Here is a 27,127-nt window from a genome sequence, read left to right as displayed (position 1 = left end):
AATTTAATCTAGTTTACCTGGAGGGTAGCACACATAGCAAACCCCGTTTCTCATGTCTGTTGGCATCATTTCCCACTTTCACTCAAGTATCTCAGGAGTAAGTGCTTACCTGGGGCTCGAGTTATGCTTTTTCCGTGATAGTGCCTCACCAGCCTTTCTCACCCCCTTCTTTTTATATCACAGTGTTAAGCCTTAGTACAAAATGGTAGAATCTTTCTCTTTCACTAATTTTATACATCACATTAATAGCCAGAAGAACATAGTAAAAGCAAAAGTGCTCCTTCCCCACAGATAATTTATCTTTCCTAGTGACACCTGAGCAGAAACCAAACATTTTCTTTCACTCTCTGAAGAGCAATCAGAGAGTATTATGGCTTGTACTGTAGCTTCAGAAAAGTGAATGTGCAGTTCCAGGATTCGATCTCTGTGATTTTTATAGTAGCTGAAGCAGTTACCAATGCAGAGTGTCAACATATTCCCTGTAAGGTTTGATATTTGATGTTTATCAACCACAGAAAGGCTGTGAGCTCCCTGCAGTCACACTCTGCTTCTGTGAAACAATAAAAGGAGCTGTCAGCAATTTCTGAAATGAAAGAAAAGCTTGTACAGAAGAATACCATAAGACTGCTTTCGTTTAGGATAATTAATATAATTTTCAAAGAACAGACTTTGAGGAGAAATACTGAATTTTGATATGCTCCAGTTCTTAAAATTGGGAAAAAAATCCAACATGACTCATACCTATGGAGCTGAAATCCCAAGTGCATCTACAAAGGTTATTGCGTTACGCATGAAATGCAGTCACAAATTAACTATGTGAACAAAGAGCAAAATTCTCACCTGGAAAGTTAATCACATGAGGGAAACCTGTCTCTACATATTGCAGAGTCTGAGCCTGGAGGCAGTGTGTGAATGTACACAACTTCCTGGCAGGTAGGGTGTATTACAAATCCCATCCCAGGCTCTTTCTTATTTGAACCAGAAATAAGCATATAAAGTGCTCAAAAAAAAAAAAAAGTCAGACTATTTGCCTATTAGTTCTCAGAACTATTCTCCTCCTATTAGTACCATTTACTATCAAATGGGGGAGAGGGGGAGGAAACAAAAATAAAACCACAGAAACTTGTAAGAAAATTATTCTTTTGAAGAAAAAAAAATTTAAAAATATATTTTATGAAAAATATTCTAAAGATTTTTTTTTAGTACCCTGAAAAAAACCACTTATACTCTCTAGTCTCTTTCAAAAATTTGTACACAGATGAGAGGTAGTATGGATGCAACAGATGTGGCTTTTGCTTCTTGAAAGATTGTGTCAAACAATATTGGGGATCTGATCTAGTAAAAGCCATCAAGAATTTTTACTTTTCATACAGCTCTTGTGACTGCTGTTTTCATTACAAAAAGAGTTCCACAGTGGAATAAGTGACAAAATTTTTGTCTATTTTTTTTTCTATTATATTTTGATATTTTGTAAAAATAAAGCTCAACAGAATGAAAAAAAAAATCAACCTTTTAATTCAAGAAGCTTTCCAAAGAAAAACTGAAATTTCCTAGTTCTTCTATGGAAATCACCCTAAAGCAGGAAACATTCAAGAGTGTACTTAAACTCTTAAAATGATTGCTATGAATTTCTTTGCTTTAGAACAGTGCATTAAGGAAAGCAAAAAGTGAAATGTTATTGCCTAATCCAGACTGAGAAAACACCCTGTCAGTACCTCTTGTACAGAAATAGATATGCTCAGATCTCAACTGCTGAAAGAGGTACAGAACCTTTAACCAAGGGCAGGAAGCATAATGCTGGAAAGATGAAAACCTGGATGAAATCCCACAGCTCCACACGACTATTTCAGACTGAGGTGTGTACAACTGACAACATTCATCTGCACCGTGTATACACACACATACACACACACACACCTTTATGTGCATGTTGCCTCCTGTCTCCCTGCCCCTGCACTTTGTAACTGCTCTCTCACTCCTCCTGCCCTAGAGAAAGGCAGGGCACCACTAGCTTCCTTCAGCCATCTACAGAATTACTATTTGGGCAATCAATTTTGGCACTTTGGACAGATTCCCTTTCCTCAACACAACCCAGCAGCATCTACCTATTCAGTGCTGATGCATTTTTATACTGTCCCTACATTCCTCTGCTGATCCCAAACACAGTCACTGTGACTGAGCATATGTTCTCTCTTTAAAATACAAACAAACAAACTAGTGCTTCTTGCTTCAGCTTCTGTGCAAACACCCAACCCCAATATTATCAGTCAAAGGTTCAGTTCTTTCAATAAATAAAAGGGAATACCTGAATATGGTTGGGAAACCTCTGACCATCATCATCTTGGAAAGATGATAGGCACTACTTGTTTTCAAGTTTACACATTTAAAAAGTAAAGTGTATGTGTTTCATAAGCATGATAACTGAGTACACTCTCTTAAGTGTATGTGCATGCCTTGGATATGCACTTTCCCTAGAATGGCATGCACTGCTGTTGAAATTAAAACTTGTTTCTCAAATGCTGCTCTATAATTTGTACCACTAAACTCAAATGGCCATTGGGGAAAAAAAAAAAAAAAAAAAAAAAAAAAAAGAGTGAGGGACAATGAGACAGAAGTGATTTTCAAAACGCAATTTGCCTTTACACTCAAAATGCACTTATATTTTGATAAGGGGATATGTCCATACTGCAACTTAACATGTATATGGTTTAGCAGATACAACCAAAACATTATAAAAACAGACCATAGAGTGGGCCAGCAACTAAGGTGTTTTAAAATAACTTTTTGTCCTGAATAGAATTTTTCCAAGTCCCACTTTTGGCTGTACAACTGATTCGAAGAGAAAATCCAGTTCTTTCTTCCAGCGTGGCTTTGTTTCTTAGTTCACATAGTAAAGCCAATAGACGATATTGAAGAAGGAAAAAACCACGGGGAAGAAGATGCGAGACCATCGATCTATGGCATTGACATCAGTCAAGTCAGGGATGGTGATTTTCAGCTGCGACGCGCGCCTCCGTAGCCGGCTCTTCTTCTGTGCCACGTGCCGCTCCAGCGCGTTGCGGCCGAAGCTGTGCCGGGGCAGGCCGGCCTTGCGGTACTGGATGCTCGAGGTGTCGTAGGCCAGCATTGTGCTCCTAGGGTCCCCAAGCCCCATCACAGCCTCCGAGGCAGCCATCTCGTTTTTGATTTCCAGCGTGCTCAACAAGATGTTTTCGTGCGGGTCCATCTGTGGAAAAAATAAGACGGCGGATTTAGCGGGAGGGAAAGGAAGCCCGGTCAGCTGCAAAATGAAGCCATGCTGATAAGGGCCATATCTAGCATTGCTAATTGAGTGGATGTCAGCCTGAAAGACTCTAAGCATAGCTGTGATTGTATTTATTATCTTTTATTTGTGACCCCAAGGAGAAATAGGGCCAGTATAGCATAATGCAATAAATGGTATTTCCCTGGACCCGATGCTCAGCAAGCACAAGCGATACCTGGGAACAGAGAACACACTCAGCTCCTGAAAGTGGCATTCTGTCACTGAGCAGGATATCTGGGGCAAATACTGAAATTTTCAGGGGTTTTGGAAGGAAATCGAATGGAAAAAGATCTGCTTTGTTTTAGTTTTTCTTCTTTCAAATGAAAGCTTTGGCTCTGACATGAACTGCCGTTATTCACGAGGTCTCTCTGCCTCTATGAATGAGGTACAGAGCACTGCACAAGAGAATGCACATTTTAGGTCCCCATATACCAAACAGGAGTGCTGGTTACTTCTGGAAAGGCAATGGCATAGTCTAGCTATAACTGTGTGGAAACTCCATGCCCCAGTACTAATAAATTTCTTCAATACACTGCATGCTCTAACAGCATGCTGCTGTAATAGCAGAGATCTGCAATTTCAAGCAAGGGAAAAGATATGCAGAATGTAATCACATCAAATGTACATTAAACAGTTGTTTCAATGGGTAGATTTAGCTGCTATGCATTCTTTAAAGGCATTTCAGTGAAAAAAAAAATTAAAGCAATATTGTAGAGAAACCCCTTAAACAAGAGGATTTCAAAGATAAGGAACCCAGTTCCACTCTTAGGCAATCTGGAGAAGATCTGGAGTGTGGAAGTATATTTTAAAAAGAATCCATTTATAGAAAACAAATAAAAGTTACTTAGGGAAGTTCTAATTCTTCTCAGCCTTTTCTCTAAGCATGTATTTTGAATTGCGTGATAACAGATTATAATTAACTAAAAGTTCTTAAAAACAATAATAGCTAATGAGAAGCTAATTAATCACATTGAATTAGTGATGGTAGTGCAGATATACTCCAGGCCAATTAAAAGAAAAAACTGTCCCAAAGCTCCTTTAAGAATAACTCAGCCACATTATTCATTTATCAAGTACAGAATATAATCCACAATTATTACTCAAAGTGCAAAAACTGTGACCTTTGTGGATTTCTAAACAATAACAGGGTATTAGTATATTCTGTAATATTTAGAAACTAGCTGTCAGCAGCAGGTACCTCTCTGCACTGCCCAGTGCAGACTGTGTTTACCATTATTAAACCCCCTATATAATATTTACCATGGCAAGATGAGAGAACTGGGTTTAAACCAGTTGCTTTTTAGTACCACCCCCTGCCCAGTGTGCTGAACTGAGAAGTCAGACACACACAAAGGCACGTTGGACCTACTGAAACACTGTCATTTGAGTGATTACATCTGTTCAAGGGATGCACAAAACCTAGTGTTGCTGAGATGACAGATTTCCCTCTCTGTCCCTCTCCCCCCAATCTGTGTGAGTTTGCACCCCTCTAGTTTCATTGTATTTTAATTATAAATTAAATGCCATCATTCAGTATGAAACAGACAAAATCTTTCTTTTCTGTTAGCTTTTCATGAGAGCCACATGACATTTATGAAATTCATAGTGTGGGAAATCAATCTTTACTTGAAAAGCACTGGAAAAATGTGAAAGTTGAGTTGGAACTCATGAAAAATTCCTTTAAGAGCTCAGTAGCATGATATTGAGCATAGTGAGGGAACACTGCTTCCATCCAGGAAGGCCATCAAATCAGTTCTCATCTGCGTTGGACAAGTAATAGTAGTATTCTGGTATTCTAATTCCAACAAAAGAAAATATCTGCAAAAGCTTTCAAATAGATCTAAAACTTCTCAGATGGATTTCAAACATTATTTTCTAATGAGTGCAATTATTTGGAAAATTCTTTTGTGATTTTTGGGGTAAAATGAAAGGGGACTGTTTTTGTTATTAGATCTCAGACCAAACATAAGACTCTCAAGGTCCTTAAAAGAAAACAATTAATTACTTGACACTCATTGATCCCAAAATGTCTAAAATCACAAGAGGTAAGTTTCCTACATGAGGGGTGCAAAGTCATTTGGAAACTATATTTTCTGTATTTTCATATAACCTCAAGGAAAGAAGTTTTAGTTCCCGTGACATCAGGGGAAGTTGGATGTAACATCCACTAATGTAATGGGTTTACCCTTTAGCCCAGAGCCTGGGTTATTTTCACCTCAATGTTGTGCATTTTAGGATACTATTTTTGAAAATATTTTAGTGCCAACAATTTTTTTTCACATCTTACATCTTCTTAGGATGAATCTACTTTAAGCATTTTATCCTTTTGATCTGCAATGATATTAGAAATTTGAGTGCTCTTTACATATTTGCATACATTCTATGCAGCACACATGCAAGAAAGGCTATTTTAGTCTGCCAGAGTTAGACACAAACATGTTTTAGCAGCATGATATCACTCCAGTCAACTTTTTTTCTTAATGCAGCAAAATGCTGCAGATGTCTATAATCTTGGAAGCAGTTAGTAAGATTAGTGATGCTGGGCAGAAAAAACATTAAGCAATATTCTAAACTATCTTCTAGGGAAAAATGTCTTCTTCTGTACATATCACACTCATATCAGAGTTGAAGCACAGCATTTTTCAATATTCCAAGACTTTTTTCAGAAGAAATAATGCAAAATACAGTAAATATTAGAGATGGGCGAACCTTCAAGTGTTACAATACCCAGGAAAACACAACAAAGTTCAGCTGCTTCTTGAGCAATAATTTGACCCTCCTGCATCTGGAATAATGACCTGACCATAAGAATAAATGCATTTTCTCATGGTATTTTGAATTTTCATGGGGAAGGGATGGGGAAGGGATGGGGAAGGGATGGGGAAGGGATGGGGAAGGGATGGGGAAGGGATGGGGAAGGGATGGGGAAGGGAAGGGATGGGGAAGGGAAGGGATGGGGAAGGGAAGGGATGGGGAAGGGAAGGGATGGGGAAGGGAAGGGAAGGGAAGGGAAGGGAAGGGAAGGGAAGGGAAGGGAAGGGAAGGGAAGGGAAGGGAAGGGAAGGGAAGGGAAGGGAAGGGAAGGGAAGGGAAGGGAAGGGAAGGGAAGGGAAGGGAAGGGAAGGGAAGGGAAGGGAAGGGAAGGGAAGGGAAGGGAAGGGATCTAACTCTTCAACCTTTGTCAAAAGGTTCTCTGTCAAATTAGAGAGAGCTGGGACTGTTTTTTCCACCAAGTAGATTCGCCCAGCTCTAACTAAAACATGCTTTTGTAACGAAGTGACGCCTGAGATAGAATGACAGTGATCTACATTTACTGTAAACAGCACCACCCATTCAAAAGGATCCCAAAGCGCTTTACAAGCATTAGAAAGAAGAACCACTTCACTTCCCAGTGAAGCACAATCACCTCTGAGGTGAAATGTGGTGACTGACAGTGCAGAACAACACACTTTATTTTAGTCGAGGAAATGGAGAATGTTGTAGCCAATTAAAACTATGGGGTGGGTGAGTGGTGGTGGGGAATGTTGGGTAAGCAGAACAGTTACATAAATTGATATTTGCCCAGGTGCTTGGGGTTGAGATGACCACGCTATAAAAAAGTGCCATGGGATCTTTAATGACCGTAACCGGTCAAGACCTGAATTTTACGTCTCTGAGGATAAAAACATTAGAAAACAATGAGATACCTTTGTTGAATACATTTCTGGACAATGATATGTGCCAATTATTCTTCTGTCCTGTAAGTTAATAAAATCAAGACCAGTTTCCTTAGAGATAAGGCATCTTTCATTTAAAATTAAAGCACTGTAGAATAATAGTAGGACAAGTAATTAAAGTATAAAGGGACCTCTAAGCCAACAATTAGCATAGGTACATTCTGGCTTCAGAGGCACTATTACTGCCTTGCTGTGCTCCTCAAGGTAACATAATGTTGTGATGTAAATGTATTTTTTCCAACTGGTCATTTGACCAAGGAAGATATGATGATATGAAAACAATTATTAAAATTATTCTGGGGGGAAAGTAAGTGTAAAAGTGGTTTCAAAAGGAGGTGGAGGAAGGTTAAAAAGATCTCTTGGTGCTGAAGGATTGTTCAACCATAGAACTAGACTCTTTATGGTGAACAGGAGAGTTCAAACTTAATGGAGAAATTCCCGGGACGAGAAAGGAAGGGAGGATGAAGATGAAGAAGAAGCAGCAGCAAGTACTATGGAAATAAAAGGTGAAGGCAGAAGTGGAGGAGAAACAACCAGAGCTAAGCAACCATGCAAGACACTGGGGTTTTTAAAAATCAATCTTAAACGTGAACGACAAAATAGATGATGCAAATGATTCATTTATAGGTCCAGGTCAAACAGAAGAAAATCTGACTCTGGAGCCTTGAAAGCGGCCATGACTTTTTTGATGGTCTCAAACAAAGGGAATACAGAGGAAAACATAGAATTGTTACCATTATATATTCTTCCTATTACCTAGAAATTCCAAAATGATGGCTTTCTTGAGGAATTCCTCTTAAAATAACACATTAGCAACTGTTAAATACAAGAAAATTACAACTCCCCACACATTCATTAGGAATCCTCCAAGGACGACCAGACCTCTGAAATTATGAACTTTCAGAAAATCAGCTCCTTGGTGATTAGGGTCTGCTGCTCTGCCAAGCACAGCTTTATAGTACACGAGAAATTTATACTGATGAATTGAAAAGATACAACATTGACATTTCTCCTTTCTTGTACACTGTTCATTTTCAGCTGTAACCTTCAACTACAGGCAGGAACTGTATTTTATGGAAGAGTGACTCAGAAACTATGTATAAAATAGACAGTAGGGATGGAATTCCTGATAGAAAAACTCTTTGAAACAAAACAGTTGCAAATTGAAAACTTACTTTTTTGTTACGTAGAGATGCCATTCGATTAAAACAAAATCTGGTGAGCTAAACCATGTAGTCTAAACTGGTAGCCAGTCTATTATAAAGATTAAAACCCAGTCTATTATAATGATTAATTTAGCAGTTATATGTCCTGTGAAGTGACATTGCTAAGAAATGAAGACAGAAATAAAGATCCCTTTCTCAAGGAGAAGACTTACATGACATGTTTAGATATATAATTGATTTTTGTTATAGATGAAAACCTTACTATCACAGTTTCCCACCTCTTAAAAGCTGAGGTTTGCTTGGAAAACCAGTAACATTCCATTCCTGATGAGTCCAAGGGGCTTCTAGCAAGATCAGAAAGCATGATGTACACTTTACCTGTAAGAGGGATCTTCCACCTCATCAGCAAGGTTTGACTTATGGAATGGGAACCACTGAGCTCTGGGGATAGCCCTGACTACACAGGCAATGTGTGGGAGGTAGACAGCTCTGTGTAAACTGCTGGGTTCACTATGGATGAAAAAACAATGATTTTCAAAAGGCACCTGCCTAAAGCTATAGTGGTATTTTTGACATGATAAGCCAGTCTGCTGAGATAAAGCTATAGAAATTTATAAGACACAAATGCCTAATATTTCAAAATATCCATATATGAAATAACATCTTTAACAATGCAACAAACACTGCATTTCCACTGGCTGTACAAAACTCAGTTTACTGCCAGTATGGTACTTACTGTATATGAAACCAGGCTAGCATGCATTGTTATACACCTAAAATTTGGGTCAGGCTGTAACAAGTGCAGTTAGAGGACAGTAATGGGGTAGCCTTATAGTTTCAGGTTGCTTCACATGGTTTCAGATCAGAAAATTCAGAGAAACTCTGCAAATAGCAGAAGGATTTTCTTCAGGTTCTTGACCTTTCAAAGACTAAAAATCTAAATACACCCTGCCCCTGCAAGAAACCTGTACAAGTTAAAAAAAAAAAAGGGGTGAGGAAAAAATATAAGATCTGAACACGGAGCTTTAAGATTGCTCTAAATAATTGTAAATCAATTTCTAGACATCCATTTTTACCTTCTGATATATGTGATTTCTTGGTCATTGTCTTTAGTAACCCATCAATAACTTAGTTGCAAGTATTGCAGGATTCTGGAGAAATGGTTGAAAATATAACTTCCTGTTGGTATACATTACTTAAACATGGATTCTGTACTTAAGGCACTGAAGAATGAGTGTCCAGAGGAAATGTGAGAGGCTAAAGCATCTTTGCTTTGATGACATATGAAAAATCCCCATGAAATATGAACTTGTTCAAACCTCTGCACAGAATCCAATAAGCTTGAAGTTTATATCAGTGACTTCTGAAATACAATTTTTAGCAACAATTTTTTTACTACTGAGACATTTAGGAGGAAGCACAGGAAGGTGATCTGGAACAGAAGATTTCTGGGGTAGCAATTGACAAGCGCTTAAATCCTGCTGTTTCACAAAAACCAAGGTGTTGGGCAGTCCAGATTCTTAGTAATACTACTCTGATGAAGTTATTTGTTATTTCTTTTTTAAAATATCATCCCATTTACATCCCACAATTAATTTTCTTGAAGATAATATAAATGAAGAACACATCAAAAGGAATCTGCATCTTAAGCTGCTCATTTCCATCTCTGACAAAAAAATCAAATTTTGATTTTTATGACAATCATAAGTCTCCCATTATGTTGTCTTACAAAACACAATTTAGCAGCTATATCTAGCACCAAAAATCTACTACAGAAACAGAGCAAAATTAGTTATATAAGAAAGTGTCATGAAAGATAAAAAAATGCATCAAACGCATGATTATCCCCACAACTGGCAAAATTTCTGGGGTACAATTTGGATATAGCTATGGTTTTGAAATATGAACTAGATGGTAAAAACAAGGTTGTTAAGTTGCTCCTCTAGAACAGCGTCTGTAAAGTATACTAAAGATGTTATTTTTCTTGTTTGAAGCCAAATATAATGTGCAAAGAACCACACAGCACATCCTTGTCATGAGAGTGGGTGGGCTGAATGGCAGTCTACCAGTTCCATCCGTCTGACCATGATATACTCACTTGTCAACAGATTCAGCCTTGTGGTTTTGGGGAACACATAATTCTTGGGCCCAGGCCAAAGACAAACATGTTCAGAGACAGCAAGAAGTCCAAGGAAAAAACTCTGGAGAGAAACTGCAACTAATTCAACAACAGCAACAAAACTAAAAGAAAATTGCCGAGATCTTTCTATGAAAAAAGCACTGAGAAGATTTTGTTACAAAGAAAAGAAAGATGAATTTCTAGCATTTTATCATGGATGTCCAAATTAAAAAAGATCCAGGAAAGTATTTCATATGATCAGTTCATTGCTGATTTAGAAGTCTGAAGCAGAGACAGTTCCACAGCTATAGATATTACAAAGTTCAGAGGACCAGTCCTGACAATATTAAAATGAAAAGTATTCTGCTTTAAAATTATGAAAAAAACCCCCAAATCTGACTAAATTAAAATGCTCCTTCACAATTTACTTGCATACTGATACAGTGTTTTTTTTGGGAAGAATCTAACATTTTACCACTCATTTCAAAATGAGCAACAAGAATGAAGAAACTTTCTTGCCAACATATGGTTAGTAATTTAAAATCTGTTTCTGAGTAAGTTTCTGTATGTGCAAAATATATACCAATATTATGAGTAATTTTAAAAATTGTATTATACTTTAATTGTTTTTGTGTATGCATTAATTCTAGGGAAAGTAAAAACTAGATTATAGCTTTCTTCACGGTGTGGTATCTTTTAGTGTCAATCAAACTTGAGTTCAGTTAGTTAAAGATATCATATTTTGAATACTTACAAAGTACATGAATAAAAAGTGGTGAAAAAAACCCAGTACATAAAAAAAATCATATTGACTTAGGCTCTGTGACCTTGACTGTTGCATCCTTCAGGTCACAAGTGTTTAGTTTCTGACAACCACATTACCAGAAAGTGGGGCTGGTTTTGAGAACATGAGCCAGGACAGGTGTGGAGAGCATTTTGCACACAGCTGTAAGATGGACTAAGTTGAGGGAGAAGTCTTGAAAATTGTTTACATGGGGAAGAAAACCATATTCAAGTCTCTAATGCTTCTTAAAAGAGGAATGGAGACATAGGAATGAAAAAGGATATAGCAACCATGTTGTAATACAACATTTTATCATTGCAGAAGTATTCTTAAAACTAGTTTCTAAGGAGTAAAAAAGATAGATTCACATATAGACATATATTTATGACATATCTCTATATAGATATTTGAGTTTAGGCACAATCCTACAAATCTACCTATCTAATGTTTTCCTAAGTTACACAAAACTAACTCCTGGTGTCTATCTTTCTCCATTTGCAGAATTCTGGGAAAGCAGTGGAACCCAAAAGAATTTGTAACTAAGTGAATTTACCAAGAAAGATAAGTTCTCATAGATCAGCTTGACTGTTTCACTAAATTTAACAGATGTGTAAGCAACACAAGCCCTAACATGCTTTAAAAAATAAAGAAGTAAGTATTCAGTTTCTATGTGTTTAAATGGATGCCTCTAAATGCATCTAAATGGATGGAGTCTTTCGAATGTGATCTCATGGAAATAAAGAGTCTGACAGTCACTGTAACAATATTATAATAATACTTCTACCACTTTGTAACATCCAAGTGTACATAATCCAGTGATCTCAAAATTCATGAGCACAACTAGGTTACCTTCTCTAGCACATACTAGCACTCACATCTTATGTTTTGGACAGAAATTTTCCAGCTCCTGGCTGCTGAATTAAGCCTTGACAAACTCTTTAGAGCTGATGTGTTTCAGGAAATCAATTCACCAAATTTCCCTAGCCAGACACACCTTCTGGACTGCAGGTACATACATTTCCTCTACTCCACTGTAAATAACTTGTCTTTTTTTGTGTCTTATTTCTTCACAACTTGATCTAATGACCTAAACTGCACTAAGGGATTTTTTATGAACTAAAATTGTGTTCTGCTCCAGGTCACAGGCTGTAGATGCAGTACAAAAGAGCAAAGAGTAGAATGTGCTTTAAACAAGTGTACAGGCACTGGTCTTACATTAATTAAATATGGCATTCAAAGGAGTGCAACTGGGGAAAAAAAGCCTCACGCAGTTGACTTGACCTTTATTCAGATGTCATGTGGAATACCAGCACAGATCGTGGAAAATCACCTTCTGCCTGCTTCTGCAAAGTGCTGTGAGCTAAACCTGCAACCTCCTCAAATTTCACTCCTATCCAAGCTCTGGTTTGATAAAACCTGAAGAGACAGGCCAGACACCCTGTGCATTGCTGACTGTTTCATATGCAACTTGTTCCCTGAGAATGATGAATGGAAATTTAGGAGAAAGGCATGGATTATAAAAGCTTAGCCTACTTTGTTACATGTCCTTCAATAAACTGCTGTGGAAGGAATACCTTCTGATCCTGGATCAACAATCAGTCCTGGTGCAGCTTTACCTGTACTGCAAACAAAAGGAAAACGCTCCTTGGAGAGAAAGAAAGAGGGTGAATTCTTTCACTGCCATCTGGACAGTGGCAGCATTAGCTCCTGCAATATAGAGCAGTAAGGATTTCAGACCAAAATGATAAGAGCTTCCTGTTGCCTTACTGTTTTAATATCCTGTTCAGTTTATTAACTAAGTCTGTGCATATAACCAGTTTTAAAATCCTCTTTTTACCAAAAGCTTTTTCATCTTGTAATGTTATATATGCTTACATGTTATATATGCTTACTCATGCTTTATACTAGAAGTACCTCTTGTCCACAGGGTATAAAGTGCCATTCTGTGTAATAAGTACTGACTGGTTTTAGGTACCTATGCAATAGTTTCTCCTCCCTGAAGATGAATTATATGATTTCTTCAGATAGAAATGAACAAATATTCCTACGAACTCAAAAAGCCAGTGGCAAGCCAGCAGTAAATCAGTGGGGAAATAAAGGCATTAGCCAAGCCTAATTGTTTTGGAGCATTGCTTTGGAGCAAGGTCTATTATCTCAGGCCTACAGCCCTGCTAATGCATCCTCACACCACAGCCTGAAAATTGAAGAGAGTGAACTTGTCTGTTTGCAGTGCACTGAAAGCCATCACAAGCTGCAAAAAGCCACAGGTACAGATCAGAGCATTCCCTTTGGCTCAGGTTAACACACTCCTTCATCTAATTCACCCCTCCTTTTCTAGAGACATCTGTGGATATGACAGATTAAAAAAAAATTACAAGGCTCTTCCAGTTATTCTCTAGTAAAGTGGTGAAAAGAAGTTTGGAAATGTCATGGGAAATGTCAGGTAGCACATCAGCACCTGAACTGACTGTGCCATTTCCAAGTGTGCTGCTGTAACAGAGGACATTTCTGGCACAATGGACTAGAAAGTTCTCAGTCTCCCTGCTCCAAAACCCCCCCTACCTTAGACAGTGAATCTGAAAGGGGGCATGTGGGGAAGGAGGATGCTGTGGGAGCCCCATTTCCTTGCTAGATTGCAGACTGCCAGTCCATCCTTAGCCTACCAGTTGTGTAGCTGAAATAATTAGGTGTAATCACTTGTGAAACAAGCGATTGTATGCTCTTATTTCTCTCAAAGCTCTGATAATGCAATGGAGTTCCCTTAGAGTGAAAGATCTGAGGAAAACTTGTCCAGCTAAACTCAGTCAGATTCCTTTCCTTAGTCAAAAAGCTGTAGGGAAAAAAATAGCAGGAGAGACAACTTGAAGGGGAAGAAAGTAACCAAGTGTTTCTAAGGGCAGTTTAAGTTTCTATTTGTCATTAACTTGCCATCTCACCTCTTTTAGCAGCTCTGTGCTAATCCAGATATAACAACAGTGGGCCAGGAAGGCAAAGAATTGCAGAGCTACCTGCATTTGTTTAAACACTCTTACCTTCCTAAGCCCTTCATTAATTTTTTGAGAACACTTTTATTGTATTCAAATCTATTAAGATGTGTTTAAACTTATGGTCATATTGATATTCCATGTTCTTGGTACCCAAATTTTGGATGGAAAAATGCCATTAGACTGACAGCTTCCCTTGTCCATGATTTGCATTATGAGCAGCAATGCACTGTCCCTTTCAGGTGTGCTGACTTTCTATTACCTTATGTAATAAAAAGAGGTCTGAGTAAAGAATTACTCATTGTTTTAAAAATACACTCAGTATATTTAAAATGGAACCTTATCTAAACATGCAGAGGTTAGCAATGTCACTTCACATTTATTTACAGAAAATGACTGAATAAATCTGCATAAACAGTTTTACAAAGCATTGCATAATATGCTGACATTTTTCCCCTCTTTCCCAGAGGGAAATTGCTGTGTTACTGCTCACAATAATAGAGTATGATTGCAAAATTAAAGGTGGTTTTATTTATGTGACTTAAGTTATCATGTACTTCAGGTATATTGCCTGTGCATTGGAGCATTCTCTGTGCTTTAAGCTAAGTTGGAAGCATGTAGACTTTAATCATTGCTGCAACTATATCCAGTCTAAAACCACATTTAGTGATGTATTTGCATGTATTTTACATCATGCAAAATGTAATGCTGCTTCTGTGAAATGGCAAATCAAATTATTTGAAAGAACATAGCTAAGAAATTTTATATAAGGAATGTTACTTTGCTAACCCTTATAAACCTAGATGATTTAACTATAAAGAAAAAAAAATTCTTTAGAAATAACTTAAACACTACCAGAATGGCATATAGGTAAGAATTAGAAGGACTAGAAATGGAAGAAACGTGCACTAAATGATCATGTGGTAATGCCTCTGTAAGGTTTGATATCTGAGTTGAAAAAAGGAAGTATCATATCCCGTTTGTAGGCAATGTCCTGGTGAGGCAACAATAGTGATGTTGAAGAAAAGACTGACCAGGACCTCCTTAAAGAGACAGATCTGTAACTCTTCCTTTAATGAGAGTCTTCCTGTAGGAATTGCTCCCAATACTCACAGTGAGTATCATCTCTGCTGTCTCTGATGCTGTGGAAGAGGATGGCACAGAGCTGTTTTTCTGTGGGAATCACCTCTTGTCAAACATCCAGATGGCAAGAAGCACTTCTTTATAGAGGAAGAAGAGTGAGCCTTTCATTTACCATGGTCTTTAAACTGACAGTCCTGGTTATACCATTCTAACTAAGGTTTTCTGATCTATCCAGAATAACAAATATAGATTTAATTGATATTGAAAAGCATTTTCACCTCACTTATGTCTCAAGAGTAGTCAATTAATGTACGGAGTAGTTTGGATCAAATGAGTCAGATGAGCAATGGTAGAAACAACAGCAGCAGAATCCAATAGACAAATCAGCAGCTTATGCAGCTGGCTGGCAGGAAATTTAGTAACACAGGAAAACATATGGAAAATATAGACCTTGGCAGGTGATCAGACAGCAAATTTCTAGAAGACACATCAGACCCATCACAATGGTCAGCATCAGCAAGCCCATCTAAATCAGAGTTCCAAGATGGAAACATCCAAGGTAAAATTATTAGAAACAAGAAATTAAGAGTACATTTAAAAATTAACCAAAAATAACTTGGCTCCTAGATTTTGGAAAAAATTTAAGGGGAATAAATCAGCTCTGAGAGAGCACAAAGAAACTCATTATCTGAGCTCTCATAACAGAAATGAAACTCATTAAAATAGCTGGAGGTCTGCCTAAGAAAGCATTTGCAGCTGAACCAGCCTCTACACTGGAATTGTGGTTAGGCAAATCATCTTGGAGACAAAGCCAAACTTCACAGGGAGAAAACCTGAAGAGTATTACAACAGCAGCTTCTTTCCCTCCCCTAGCCCAAAAGGAAACAAAGAAAAAAAAAATACTACGTAAAGAATAACAGGGTGACAGAGGCTTCTAGACCAAATCTTTCTAGACCATTTGTATGAGGAGATATGATTTCTGGATTTCAGTAAAGCCTTTGGTACATTGTATAATATAGAAGGGATAACATGTCCCAGATGCATGTACAATGACCCACAGGAAGACAGGTGCATGATATTGGGAAGTCAGAGGCTGGAATTTGGCCCTGTATTTTAATGTATCTTAATCATCTTGAAGAAGCACAGACAATATTAGCATAAAGATTCATGAAATGCAAAGACCAAAAGGACACTGATGACCATCAACATTCTTAAATACAAAAGCTCACAGAATAAAAAGAAAGAACAATGGCTTACAGTATATAAACCATACTTTATGACATGCTAGTTCCTCAAGCAGACATAGAACACTTCCAGTGTACCTATCCTTATGTACACTTGCAGTACTTTGCCAATCAGAACAGAAAAGACTAAGGAACTTGAGACTACCAAGGCAAGAAATGCATTTCAAGACATAAGATGAAAAACTTCAAAAGAGAGGTGAGGAAATTATGTGAATGCTATCTCAAATAAATGAAGAATGTCTAGAGTAAGAAGACAGACAGTGATTTACCTACAAGCAACAATAGATTGTTTATAGAAAGAACAACTAGTCTTGACAAAGCAAAAGATGATGAGTTAGACTAAAGGAACAAACTGCTAAATGCAGCTTGAGAAGTTTCAAGAGTGAAATGATGATACTCACAGCCATTTTTATCTGAACTCACTGCAAAGAAAATCAAGCAAGTCCTGTATGATTTATCAAGTCTGTGGCAGTGTATCTGCTGGTAACTGAGTCTGAATCTGCACTGAGTTTTATGTTTTTTAAATTTCTACATGATTTTATTACTCAGGTTTCAGTATCCAAGAAGCAAATCAAGATATCAGCCCAATTCCTTCCCTACCTTTCCATTACTGCAAACAGGATCAACAGTCTTTGAAAAGGGAGTATATCTTCAGTGATGATTCAGACTAGATATATGGAAGAACTTTTTTCAAATGAGAGTGATGAAACAGCAGAAGAGGTTGCTCAGAGAGGTGGTGGATGCCCCATCCCTGGAAACAGGGATCCAAGGTCACATTGGATGGCGCCCTGAGCAACCTGATCTAGCTGAAGATGGTCCTGCTCATTAAAATGAGGTTGGAGTAGGTGACCTTTAAAGGTCCCTTCCGACTCAAACGTCTCCATGATTTAAAAAAAAAAGACAGAAGAAACCCCAAACTACCAGATTTTGCATATGATAAGAATATGATGTGAAATTTAAAGAAATATTGGGCCACAGTTTCATCTGGAATAACCCTGGGGAAGCTCTGCAGCCAGCCTGATGAAGTTCACTCAAATGGAAAAAACAGGACACCTGAGTCACCAAATGTCCCAGAGATTGCAATGGATTCAGCAGATATCACAGTCATGGAAAAAAAGCTTCCCTTGCACACTGTGTTGCAGACTCCCTAGTATATTCTGAATAACACCAAGCAAAAATAGAGATTACCAGTGCCTGCGTCCACACTGGAATCTGTCCATGGAAGAGAATTCAACAGAATAAAGGGAGCATGAATTAACTTCTCCTTTGATTTTGCAAGCAGAGTTGTGGATGAGAGGACTGATCAGCACTTCTCCTCTCACCACATTCTGTTGATTGAAAGTTTTATGAGATTGTTACTAAATAACAGTGTTGGAATTGCAAGAAAACCATTATAGATTTTCTGGTCTATAAAGTCTAAGCAGAGATGCTGTGCTACAAACAGCAGTTCCAATAACTATTTATCCACCTGTTTCACAGTGTCAATGCTGAATGCAGCAACAGAAGTTTTGTGTAGAAGTTTTCATCCTTATATCTTGAGGTTTATTCCTCATGGCATCATTCTTCTCTTATATAGTATCTGATTCTTATGAATTCATAATATTGCACAAAGTGGTTCAATAGGAATCTTGTAGTATCACAAAAGAACACTCATATCTTGTAAAATCAATCCTTCACTATTGGAGCCTAGTTAAAGATGGAGTGTTTGTGTGATCCCATTTCTAAAATATGTTGATTTTTATGAAAAACTGTTTCTGAACTAATTTCAGCAGTTCAGACCCCTTTTTGATTCTTATAAATGAAAATAATTACATAATATTTGTCTCCCTTTAATAGATAAAATATTCAGGTCCATTAAATATTAATATGTTTTCTCGCTGCTGGTCAAACAACAAGAGCAGCTGTCAGCTCCTTTCCTTCTCCCCAGAGCAGTCTGTGCAGTAGGACAAGTTCTCTGATCCTCTCCTTTTTGATTCCCTGTCTATTGCTAAAAGGATTGCAGACCTGATTACCAGATCAGAGTGGATCTGGGTACCAGAGCAGAACTGCCATAGACTGTTAACCATGCTGGTCTAGTACATCAACCCACAATGAAAAAAATACAAATCATGTAAAATTGTTCCTTGTGTTCCACAGGCTACCTTGTGTCAATCTAGTAAGCTGGTAAAGTTCTTCAAGAGTTACTGAAATTAATTTACTCTGCCTAGTGAATTGGATTAGCCCACCAGCTAGTGCTTTCAAATTCTGCTTCATGATCAGCAATTTGCCAGTGGGCTTTGGCTATTCTGTTCCACAGCTGAAAGGTCTATTGCATGAACAAGAATGTTGAAAACACCACAAGTGAAGCAAAGTGTACAAAAATATACCTCAGCTATTGGTGGCTCTCTGACACCTATGGATCTTAAGTTACAATTGATGTTCGAGGAAAAACTTCTAGTTATTGCAAGTTTAATCTTGCAAAATTACTTACAGGGTAGTTTATATCACCTTAAAAGTTAAATTTAGTTTAAAAAAAAAAGAAATAAAATCCTAACAGCTTAAATAAAATCTCACAGATTTTTTTCATTGCTGAAAAATCACCAATAGAAATAAAAACATGTTACAGTGTCTTCATGAACTTTATAATGCTAAAAGATGATATATGGTAACATAACATCAAAATTAAACTCATCATTATGAGTATGCCTTCATTCATTAAAATATGTTTCTCTCCAATCAAAAAGAAAAAAAAAATAATGGATGAGCTATCAACCATGGTGATATAACTCTCCTTAAAAGACTATAAAATATAACCTATAAAACTATTTTGTGCTATCAATATGTGATGGATCTTGGAATAAAAATTTCTTCTGTCTGCAGACCCACTATGTGTGTAGAGGTTCTGAACAAAGATCAGAAATTTCACTATTAGAGCTGTATGAAACTTAAGTTTCCAATTGACAAATAATCCCTTGTTTTTTCCTAATACAGATTTTTTTTTTTTTAAAGATTTTGACTTTGATTTTTTTTTTCCTTGGACTGTCATGCTGAATTACAACTCAAAGAGCTTCCCCTGACAAAACAAAAAAACCAAAAAAACCAAAAAAACCAAAAAACCAAAAAAACAAAAACAACAACAAAAAAAATCCCACAACCCTCTCACCCCTCCAAAAAGCCCCCAAACCCCCAAAGATAATTTACCCTTATTGAACTTCCCAAATTTGCACGCGTGTGAAAGTTTATACATTTTAGACTGAGAATATTTTTGCATTCAGCACAGATTTGCCACTGTGTGAAATTCATTCCAAAATGGTCAAAGTGATAAATTACAAGTGCTTTATGATAAGTGCCCCATTTTCATTAAGCATAATGGATACTTTTCCCAGAAGTGTGTATCTTGGCAGATACCTTTTCTGCCTCAATTCTCCATCCCTAGGGGGCCACTTTTAGATTCAAAATTAAGTACACAGCACATTGATGTTTTATTTCTGAGAAGTTTCTCATTTAGTCAATAGTATTCTGGCCCATTAGACATTGAAAATATGCAAACTTCTCAAACTTTAAACACTTCTGTGGCAAATAATTCTCATCCAGCTCATCTGAAGGATTTATGAAAGCAGGTTAAATTTAGATTTTAGTTCCAATGTTCCATACAGCTCTTACTAGAATATACAGCCATCATTTTGGATTTATTCCTTTGGAAACAGGTTGTACATATTCAAGTCTACATTCTGACTAAGAAAACATCTCTCAGTAAAACTTCACTGACTACATGCTTCAGAAACAAGACATTCAGCTTCCCAGGCTGGAGGGCAGCATTCACTGCTGAGGTGGTTAAGTACACTGCCCTGCAGAGCTAAGACAAGGTCATCATAGTTCCACTCCACTCATTTTCTACAAGAAATTACATTTTAAAGCACTGTCTGACAGAAGTGAGAGCCTATCTTCCTGGGAAAATGCTAAAAATGTATCTCCATTACAGTTTACCTTATTGACATCCATTCTCAACTTCTCATTGTTGGCACTGGCAGCTTTTTCTGCTGCTTTCTTTTGACGCTGAGGTCCCCTGCCAAAGAAGATGTAGTTGACCAATGCATACTCCAGCAGAGCCATGAAAACGAAGACAAAACATCCCATAAGGTACATATCAATGGCTTTCACATATGGAATTTTGGGAAGAGTCTCTCGAAGATGGGTGTTAATTGTTGTCATTGTGAGCACAGTCGTGATTCCTGGAAAAAAGAATTAAGAAGTCTAGTGATTGAAATAGTTTTAATTTATTTTCTAGAATCATAATTTATACTATTCAAATGCTGGAGTTGAAAAATACTTTTTTTTCCCCCTGGTGGACAAAAGATATCTCTAACCTTTGTCCATACTAATAGAATCCTAGAAAGGTTTGGGTTGGAAGGACTATTCAAAACATCTAGTACCATGGGCAGGGAACCTCCCACTAGGCCAGGTTGCTCATAACCCCATCCACCCTGGCCTTGAATGTTTCCAGGGACAGAGATGCCCCAACTCCAGGCAACATGATCCACTGCCTCACCACACTCACAGTAAAGAATTCCTTCCCAAGATCTAATCTAAATCCTCAGTCCTCAATTATCAGTTTAAAGGCATTCCCCTTTGTTCCAAGTACCTCTCCAGCTCTCTTGGAGCACTTTTAGGCTCTCAAAGTGCTCTAAGGTCTCCCTGGAGCCTTCTCTGCTCCAGGCTGAACAATTCCAACTCCCTGTCTTCATAGAGAGAGGTGCTCCAGTCACACAGTTATCTCTGTGACATTTCTCCAGCCTGTTAAGGCCCCTCTGGATGGCAGCTCTTCCCTCCAGCATGTGGGCAGCACCACACAGCTCAGGAACTTTGTGAGGATGCCCTCAATCCCATTGTCCATGCTGCTGACCAAGATGTTAAGCAGCACCAATCCCAACACAGACCCCTGAGGACACTTGTCACTGGTCTCACTTGGACATCAACTATTTAAGTGCAACCATGCAGCCAGTTCCTTATGCACTGAGTGGTCCTTCCAACAAATCCATGACTCTTCAGTTCAGAGAGAAGGATCTCATGTGTAGCAGTGTCAGATGCTTTGCACAAGTCCAGGTAGATGACATCAGTTGCTCTTCCCTCCTCCCACCAGTGCTGGGGCTCTGCTGTAGATGCCACAGACTCTGTCAGGCACACCCTGCCCTCAGTGAAGCCAGGCTGGCTCTCATCCACCACCTCCTTGGTTTCCATGTGCCTTGGCATAGTTTCCAGGAGGATCTGCTCCATGACCTTGACAGGCACCAACGTGAGACTGACACTTCTGCAGTTCCCCAAGTCTTTTTTTTCCCCCCCTTGAAAAGGGGGATCTGCTTCCACTTTTCTAGTCAGTGAGACTTCACCAGACTGCCATGGCTTCTCAAATATGATGGATAGAGTTTTAGCCCATTCATTTCCCAGTTCCCTCTCATCAGGTCCCATGGATTTGGTGCTTGGGATCCCCTGGTTCCTTGGATGGTCTCCCACAAGATCCCTTAAGCAGGTGGTTCTTCATTATCCCAGTCCCAGCTTTTGCCTTCTGCAGCCTGGGCAATGTGTCTGGAGCACTCATCCATGAAAGCAAGGCATTGAAAAGGTGTTCAGTACTCAGTCTTCTCCAGATCCTGGCCATCCAGGCCTCCTGTTTCCTTTCAGAGAGGACTCTCATTTTCCCTCATCATCTTTTAGCACTGATGTACCTATATGGAAGCTTTTCTTGTTGCCTTTGATATCCCTGGACAGATTTAGCTCTGTCTCAGGGCTTTAGCTTACCTAACCTGATCCCTGGCTGCTCAGATTTTTTTTTGTGTATTTCTCACAGGCTACCTGACCTTGCCACCACCCTCTGTAGGTTTCCTTTTTGTGTTTGACTTTTTTCAGGAACGTCTTGTTCAGTCCTTATCTTGGACTTGGATTTTTTGCATGGCATAAAAAACATTACACCTGTAATAATGTGAGCTCAGTCAAGCAAACAGCAGTTGGATTCCATAAGTATATTTTTAACCAGATAAACTGCAACTTTCTGTAGTGAGTCTCAGTTAAAAATTATAGGCTACAGTTGCTTTATCTTGCCTTCCCCTCCAGCATTTTCAAGATGTCTGCAGTCTGAAATTCTTAAGGCAAAATGCTACACAGAAAGATCTGGTAAAACTCAGATGCATTCTATAACATTAAAATGTCAATTTTTCAATGGCATCTTTTATGGGGTTTTACTTATTTTAGCTATACAAGAGCTGAACTGGCAGGAATCAGTCTGATTTTGACAAAATTTGGCAATAAATATACCTATTTTTGGAACATGCTCCTTATGATGAGGGGCACAGAATAAAGAGAAACACATAGGACTAGTGATGAGATAGACAAATACTCTAGAGATTAATTAGAGAAACAGTTTTGCTTTTGGAATGTAAGGCAACAGTGAGGAAAAAATAACCAGACTCTTAGAATAATTTAGGTTGAAAAAGACCTTTAAGTTCATTGAATGCAATCTTCAACTCAGCACAGCCACATCCACCATGTCCCCAGGCACCAAATCTTTCAAATCCCTTCAGGGATGGTAACTCCACCACTTCCCAGAACAGCCTCTGCCAAGGCTGGAAACCTTTTTGGTGAAGAAATTTCTCCTAGGATCTGATCTAAACCTCCCCTGCCATAACTCGAGGCCATTTCCTATTTTTCTTTCGCTTGGCAGAAGAGACCAACCCTCAGCTGGCTGCACCCTCCTCCCAGGGAGTTTTAGGGGGCAAGAAGGTCCCCCCTGAGCCTCCTTTTCTCCAGGCTGAGCTCCCCCAGCTGCTCCTCATCAGTCCTGTGCTCCAGACCCTTCCCCAGCTCTGCTGCCCTTCTCTGGACACATCCCAGCCCCTCAATGTCTGTCTTGAAGTGAGGAGCCAGGAACTGGATTTGAGGCACAGCCTCCTCCCTCAACATAAGGACAAGTGAGCTATACAAACCTAGTAAAAGTTTATTTAATTCCTGAAAGGAAAAGCAATTTATAATCCATAACACAATGCTGAACGTGTGTTCTGGACTGCCATGGGCAAAAGCAAACTAAGTGCATTCTTTTCAGAGAAAAAAATAACCAAGCAGCAAAAGAAGAAAAGAACATGTTGAGACAATTAGGCTAATTTTGATTACAATGATTATAAACTTAGCTGATTCAGACATGAAATCACTTTTATTTTTTATTTAAATTCTGATATTTTAAATGCTGATTCAAATAATACAAAGCTTAACAAGCCAGACATAAAAAGATCTAACACATATATTTTTTATTTTCAAATCATGCACTATCCACTCAGCCAGAAGCTAGAAAAACCATTCAGCTAATGCACACTGCATAAGATGTGTAAAAATGCCTACCTAAAGCAACTCTTGCAGCTGAAGCATCATAATTAATCCAGAAGGAAACCCAGGACAGGATAGTGATCAGAATAGAAGGCATGTAGGTCTGCAGAATGAAGTAACCAATGTTTCTCTTAAGTTTAAAGCTGAGAGACAGCCTTGGGTAGGCACCTAAAAGAGAATATTTGGTATGGCCATAATTTATTTGTATAATGCCTGAAAACATTTTTCTTTTCTGTCATTTTTGTTTTATTTTTTCATTCAATGTAGATTACACTCAGAGCTGAAAGATTCAGGATGTTCAGCAGCAGAATTTCTAGCAAGAACTGGGATTAAATAATCTTTTACGCTAAGGGTACAAAGATGTTCTAGTTGCTTATCTGCTGGTAATCATAACATTCAACAGCAGCCAAAATACACATCAGAGCAACAAAGCACAGAAATTCCTCTTCCCTGACAAACTGTCATATGCCAGCTCCAGTGTGAACCTGATCCTAAACTTCTCTCCAAGAAATGCAACACTCCTCTTTTGCCACTAAACACCAGAAATATTGTAGTGCTTGAAACATTTGTTAATATGAGTACCTAGAAATCATTCTTTACGTCCCATTTCTGCATGATTTTTAAGAACTTGGGATGTACAACCATTCTACAGTCCCTCCAAAGGTGATTTCTACCCATATCCAGACAGTGAGTTTTGAAGATAGTTTTTTTAACACACCTAATGGGTTTCTCAAGTAGGTAGAGAACACCTCCTACTAACAGCCCAATCCAACTCTTGCCTCTCTTGAACAATTTAATGTCATTGAAATATGTTGGGGATTTTATTATTATTATTTTTATTTAATGAAATGCCATCTGATTTTCTGCTCCTTCTCAGAAAGCATCTTTTCAGCCTTCAGAAGGTCATACACTTACTAGAATAGGCTAAATTGAGAACCCTGGAACAAGCATTTTAAAGATTTTATATTGAAGACAAAGTAATTGGTCTAATACATCCCCAACTTGCAAAAGAAATATCTAAAAATATGGAGAAAAATGTTCCTAAATTTCCTACATGGTGGGTTGGGTTTATGGCACAGAGGTGTTTAAGTGGCTTAATCAGTTTTCATAGATAAACAGAAAATACAGCTCATTTGATGAGCCTTAACATGACAGATTACATATGTTAATGGATGGTGCCTTATACGCTATGGAAGCTGAAATAAAAACCTCTGCTTTCCAAATTCACACCTGCTGCTTTATTTTATTCCTGCTTCTAGAAGTTTTGCTCCTCAACAGCACACTGAGAATTAATCCAGTTTTAAAAGCCTTTAAGAGAATTCCCCTCTAAAGTTCCCCTCCACAAACCTGTAGAGAAAACAACATTCTTGGTGATAAGCTTGTAGTCCACAATGGAGAACTGTGGCAGCTCGATCTTTGTCACTCCTGTGACTGCATTATCACCCCCACGCCAGTAAAATTCAATGTCATCTGTTGTATAGCCATCTACAAAAACAGGAATAAACAAGTGAGATACAAATCTCTTCTGACATCATGGGGAACAGTTCATTTACTCAAAAAAAAAAGATGTATTTCTAAAATTAAGCCATTTATAAACATACAGACACAGGTCATTCCAAATATGACTTCAAAAGGCAATCCTAGGTGCATTTTAATATTTGCTGGCTTTCTATTTTTTAAAAAGGTACATTACATGAATGTATTAGCAAAACAAACCTTCAAAACCAAATTAGGATTACACATATCCCATCTCTAGATAGCAACTGTACATCAGCTTCAGGTAACTTCTGATCCCAAGGCTGGATAAAACAGCATGAGTGTGCTGTAATTTCTGTCCCTGAGCTGAAACACCAACACTGGCAATGTTTAGTTTTCAGTTGTAAAAAACAGCATAGTTCTTTTTCTAAAATTGCTTGAATACAGTAAAAGACAGCCACATTCAGTGAGGCTTGTAAGAGGCCTTGTAGGAAGCAACCACAGTAGATGCAACACCAATCACTGGCAAAAAAAAAACACCCACAAGAAATCAACCAAAGGAAAATAAAATTCCCACCACCCAACAAAATAGCCCAGAACACAGCACATGTTCACAGTCATAAAACATATCCATGAGAAAGGAATCTGGGTTCCCAAATGGCACCTGAGCCAAGTTCCATGCTCCAGAGTTCCTGTACAGAACTGACCGTGAGACATCAGAAATAAATCTATGCAAAACCAGGAAATACAATATTCATTGATGTTTCATTATGCAGTCATCGAAAGATTTTTGTCATTGAGACTAAAACACAGAATAATGACCATGATTTTTTTGCAAATGGAGATAATAAATATATAAACACCTTGATTTAAGTCCTCATCCACAGACAAAGGTCAAAATTGCACATTAAACACCATTTTAGAGGGCTCAAATACCACTGAATTTCAAGGAATAATGCATAGAATATGTAAAATTGCTCCTGTGCATCATTAATTTTTGATAATCCAAGTAGAATCCAGGTGTTCAGCATTAGTGGAAGGCAAGCAATTTTGAAGACATGAACCAAATAATCTGTAAAAACACTGAAACAACTATAAAAAAATCTACCTAATACACACCATTTTTAAAAGTGTTTTGGTAGATACATTATATTTTTATTTTATTTCTGAAAAAAAACAAATGCCAAAATAAGCAGGGAAAAAATCCCACTTTTCTATGTGAGACAAAAAGTTTATAAAAGCCCAAATGGCTTTTAATTTGGTTGTATTTTTTAGAATATCTGTTGGAAGAACTTTTTTTGCCAAACTGCCTATGAACAGCTTAGCCTTGAACTGTGTAATCATAGCAGGGTTGACACAAGAGACCTCCAGGATTTACATTCCAGCTGATTGCCAAATGCTTCAGCTTTACCCTCCACCAGGAATTCATGGTTCAGCTGCTCCCTGGATTCTCACAGCCTTAACACGAAGCAAACATTGACAACTTCTTAGGAGAGAGGAATCCTTGGAAACTCCCACCCCAGAGTTCAAACTGAAGATTCCAAACTCTGCAGCTCTGGGTGGCTTTGGGGAGAACTGAGCAGAATTCCCTGCTGCTTAAGGGTCTTACATTGGGCAAATGATAACCTGAGATAGACCCAAAATGACAGGACTTATCAATAAGGAGAATTTCAGGAAGCCTCTTTAAGATTTCATGAAAATACGTCTCTTTCCAAAAAGGATAAATTATCTCATTCATTTCACTGTGTGGAGAAGGAGAGCAAAGAATATTACAGTCATCTGCACATGAATGCTCTTGTGTACTGCTAAAGCACCCAAAGATAATTGGATATAAGTCTAATATCTGCAAAACATCTGCCAAAAGTGAGAATGGGCCTATTCATGTCTCTAGTGGATGGTTT

The 27,127-nt window shown here is 38.1% G+C and overlaps 1 protein-coding gene across 3 annotated transcripts in view; it reads right to left on the bottom strand.

The window, feature by feature from the left end:
* Positions 1-2,878: 2,878 nt before the first annotated feature.
* Positions 2,879-27,127, bottom strand: part of GABRB2 (gamma-aminobutyric acid type A receptor subunit beta2) — a gene marked incomplete at both ends in the record, with an annotated part of 128,078 nt that continues 103,829 nt past the window's right edge. Inside the window, 5 exons of one of the 3 annotated variants that reach the window (XM_084215900.1) lie at positions 2,879-3,226; positions 6,991-7,041; positions 20,367-20,611; positions 23,766-23,918; positions 25,098-25,235. In XM_084215900.1, coding sequence (XP_084072026.1) covers positions 2,879-3,226; positions 6,991-7,041; positions 20,367-20,611; positions 23,766-23,918; positions 25,098-25,235 — 935 coding nt within the window. Of the gene's footprint in view, positions 3,344-6,990; positions 7,042-20,366; positions 20,612-23,765; positions 23,919-25,097; positions 25,236-27,127 lie in introns of all 3 variants that reach the window. The other 2 variants (XM_084215899.1, XM_084215901.1) reach the window with 2 other exon arrangements.

Source organism: Fringilla coelebs (assembly GCF_963513975.1).
Source record: "Fringilla coelebs genome assembly, chromosome: 15".
In the NCBI taxonomy this organism is placed as follows: Eukaryota; Metazoa; Chordata; class Aves; order Passeriformes; family Fringillidae; genus Fringilla; species Fringilla coelebs.
This window is presented reverse-complemented; position numbering and strand designations above follow the sequence as displayed.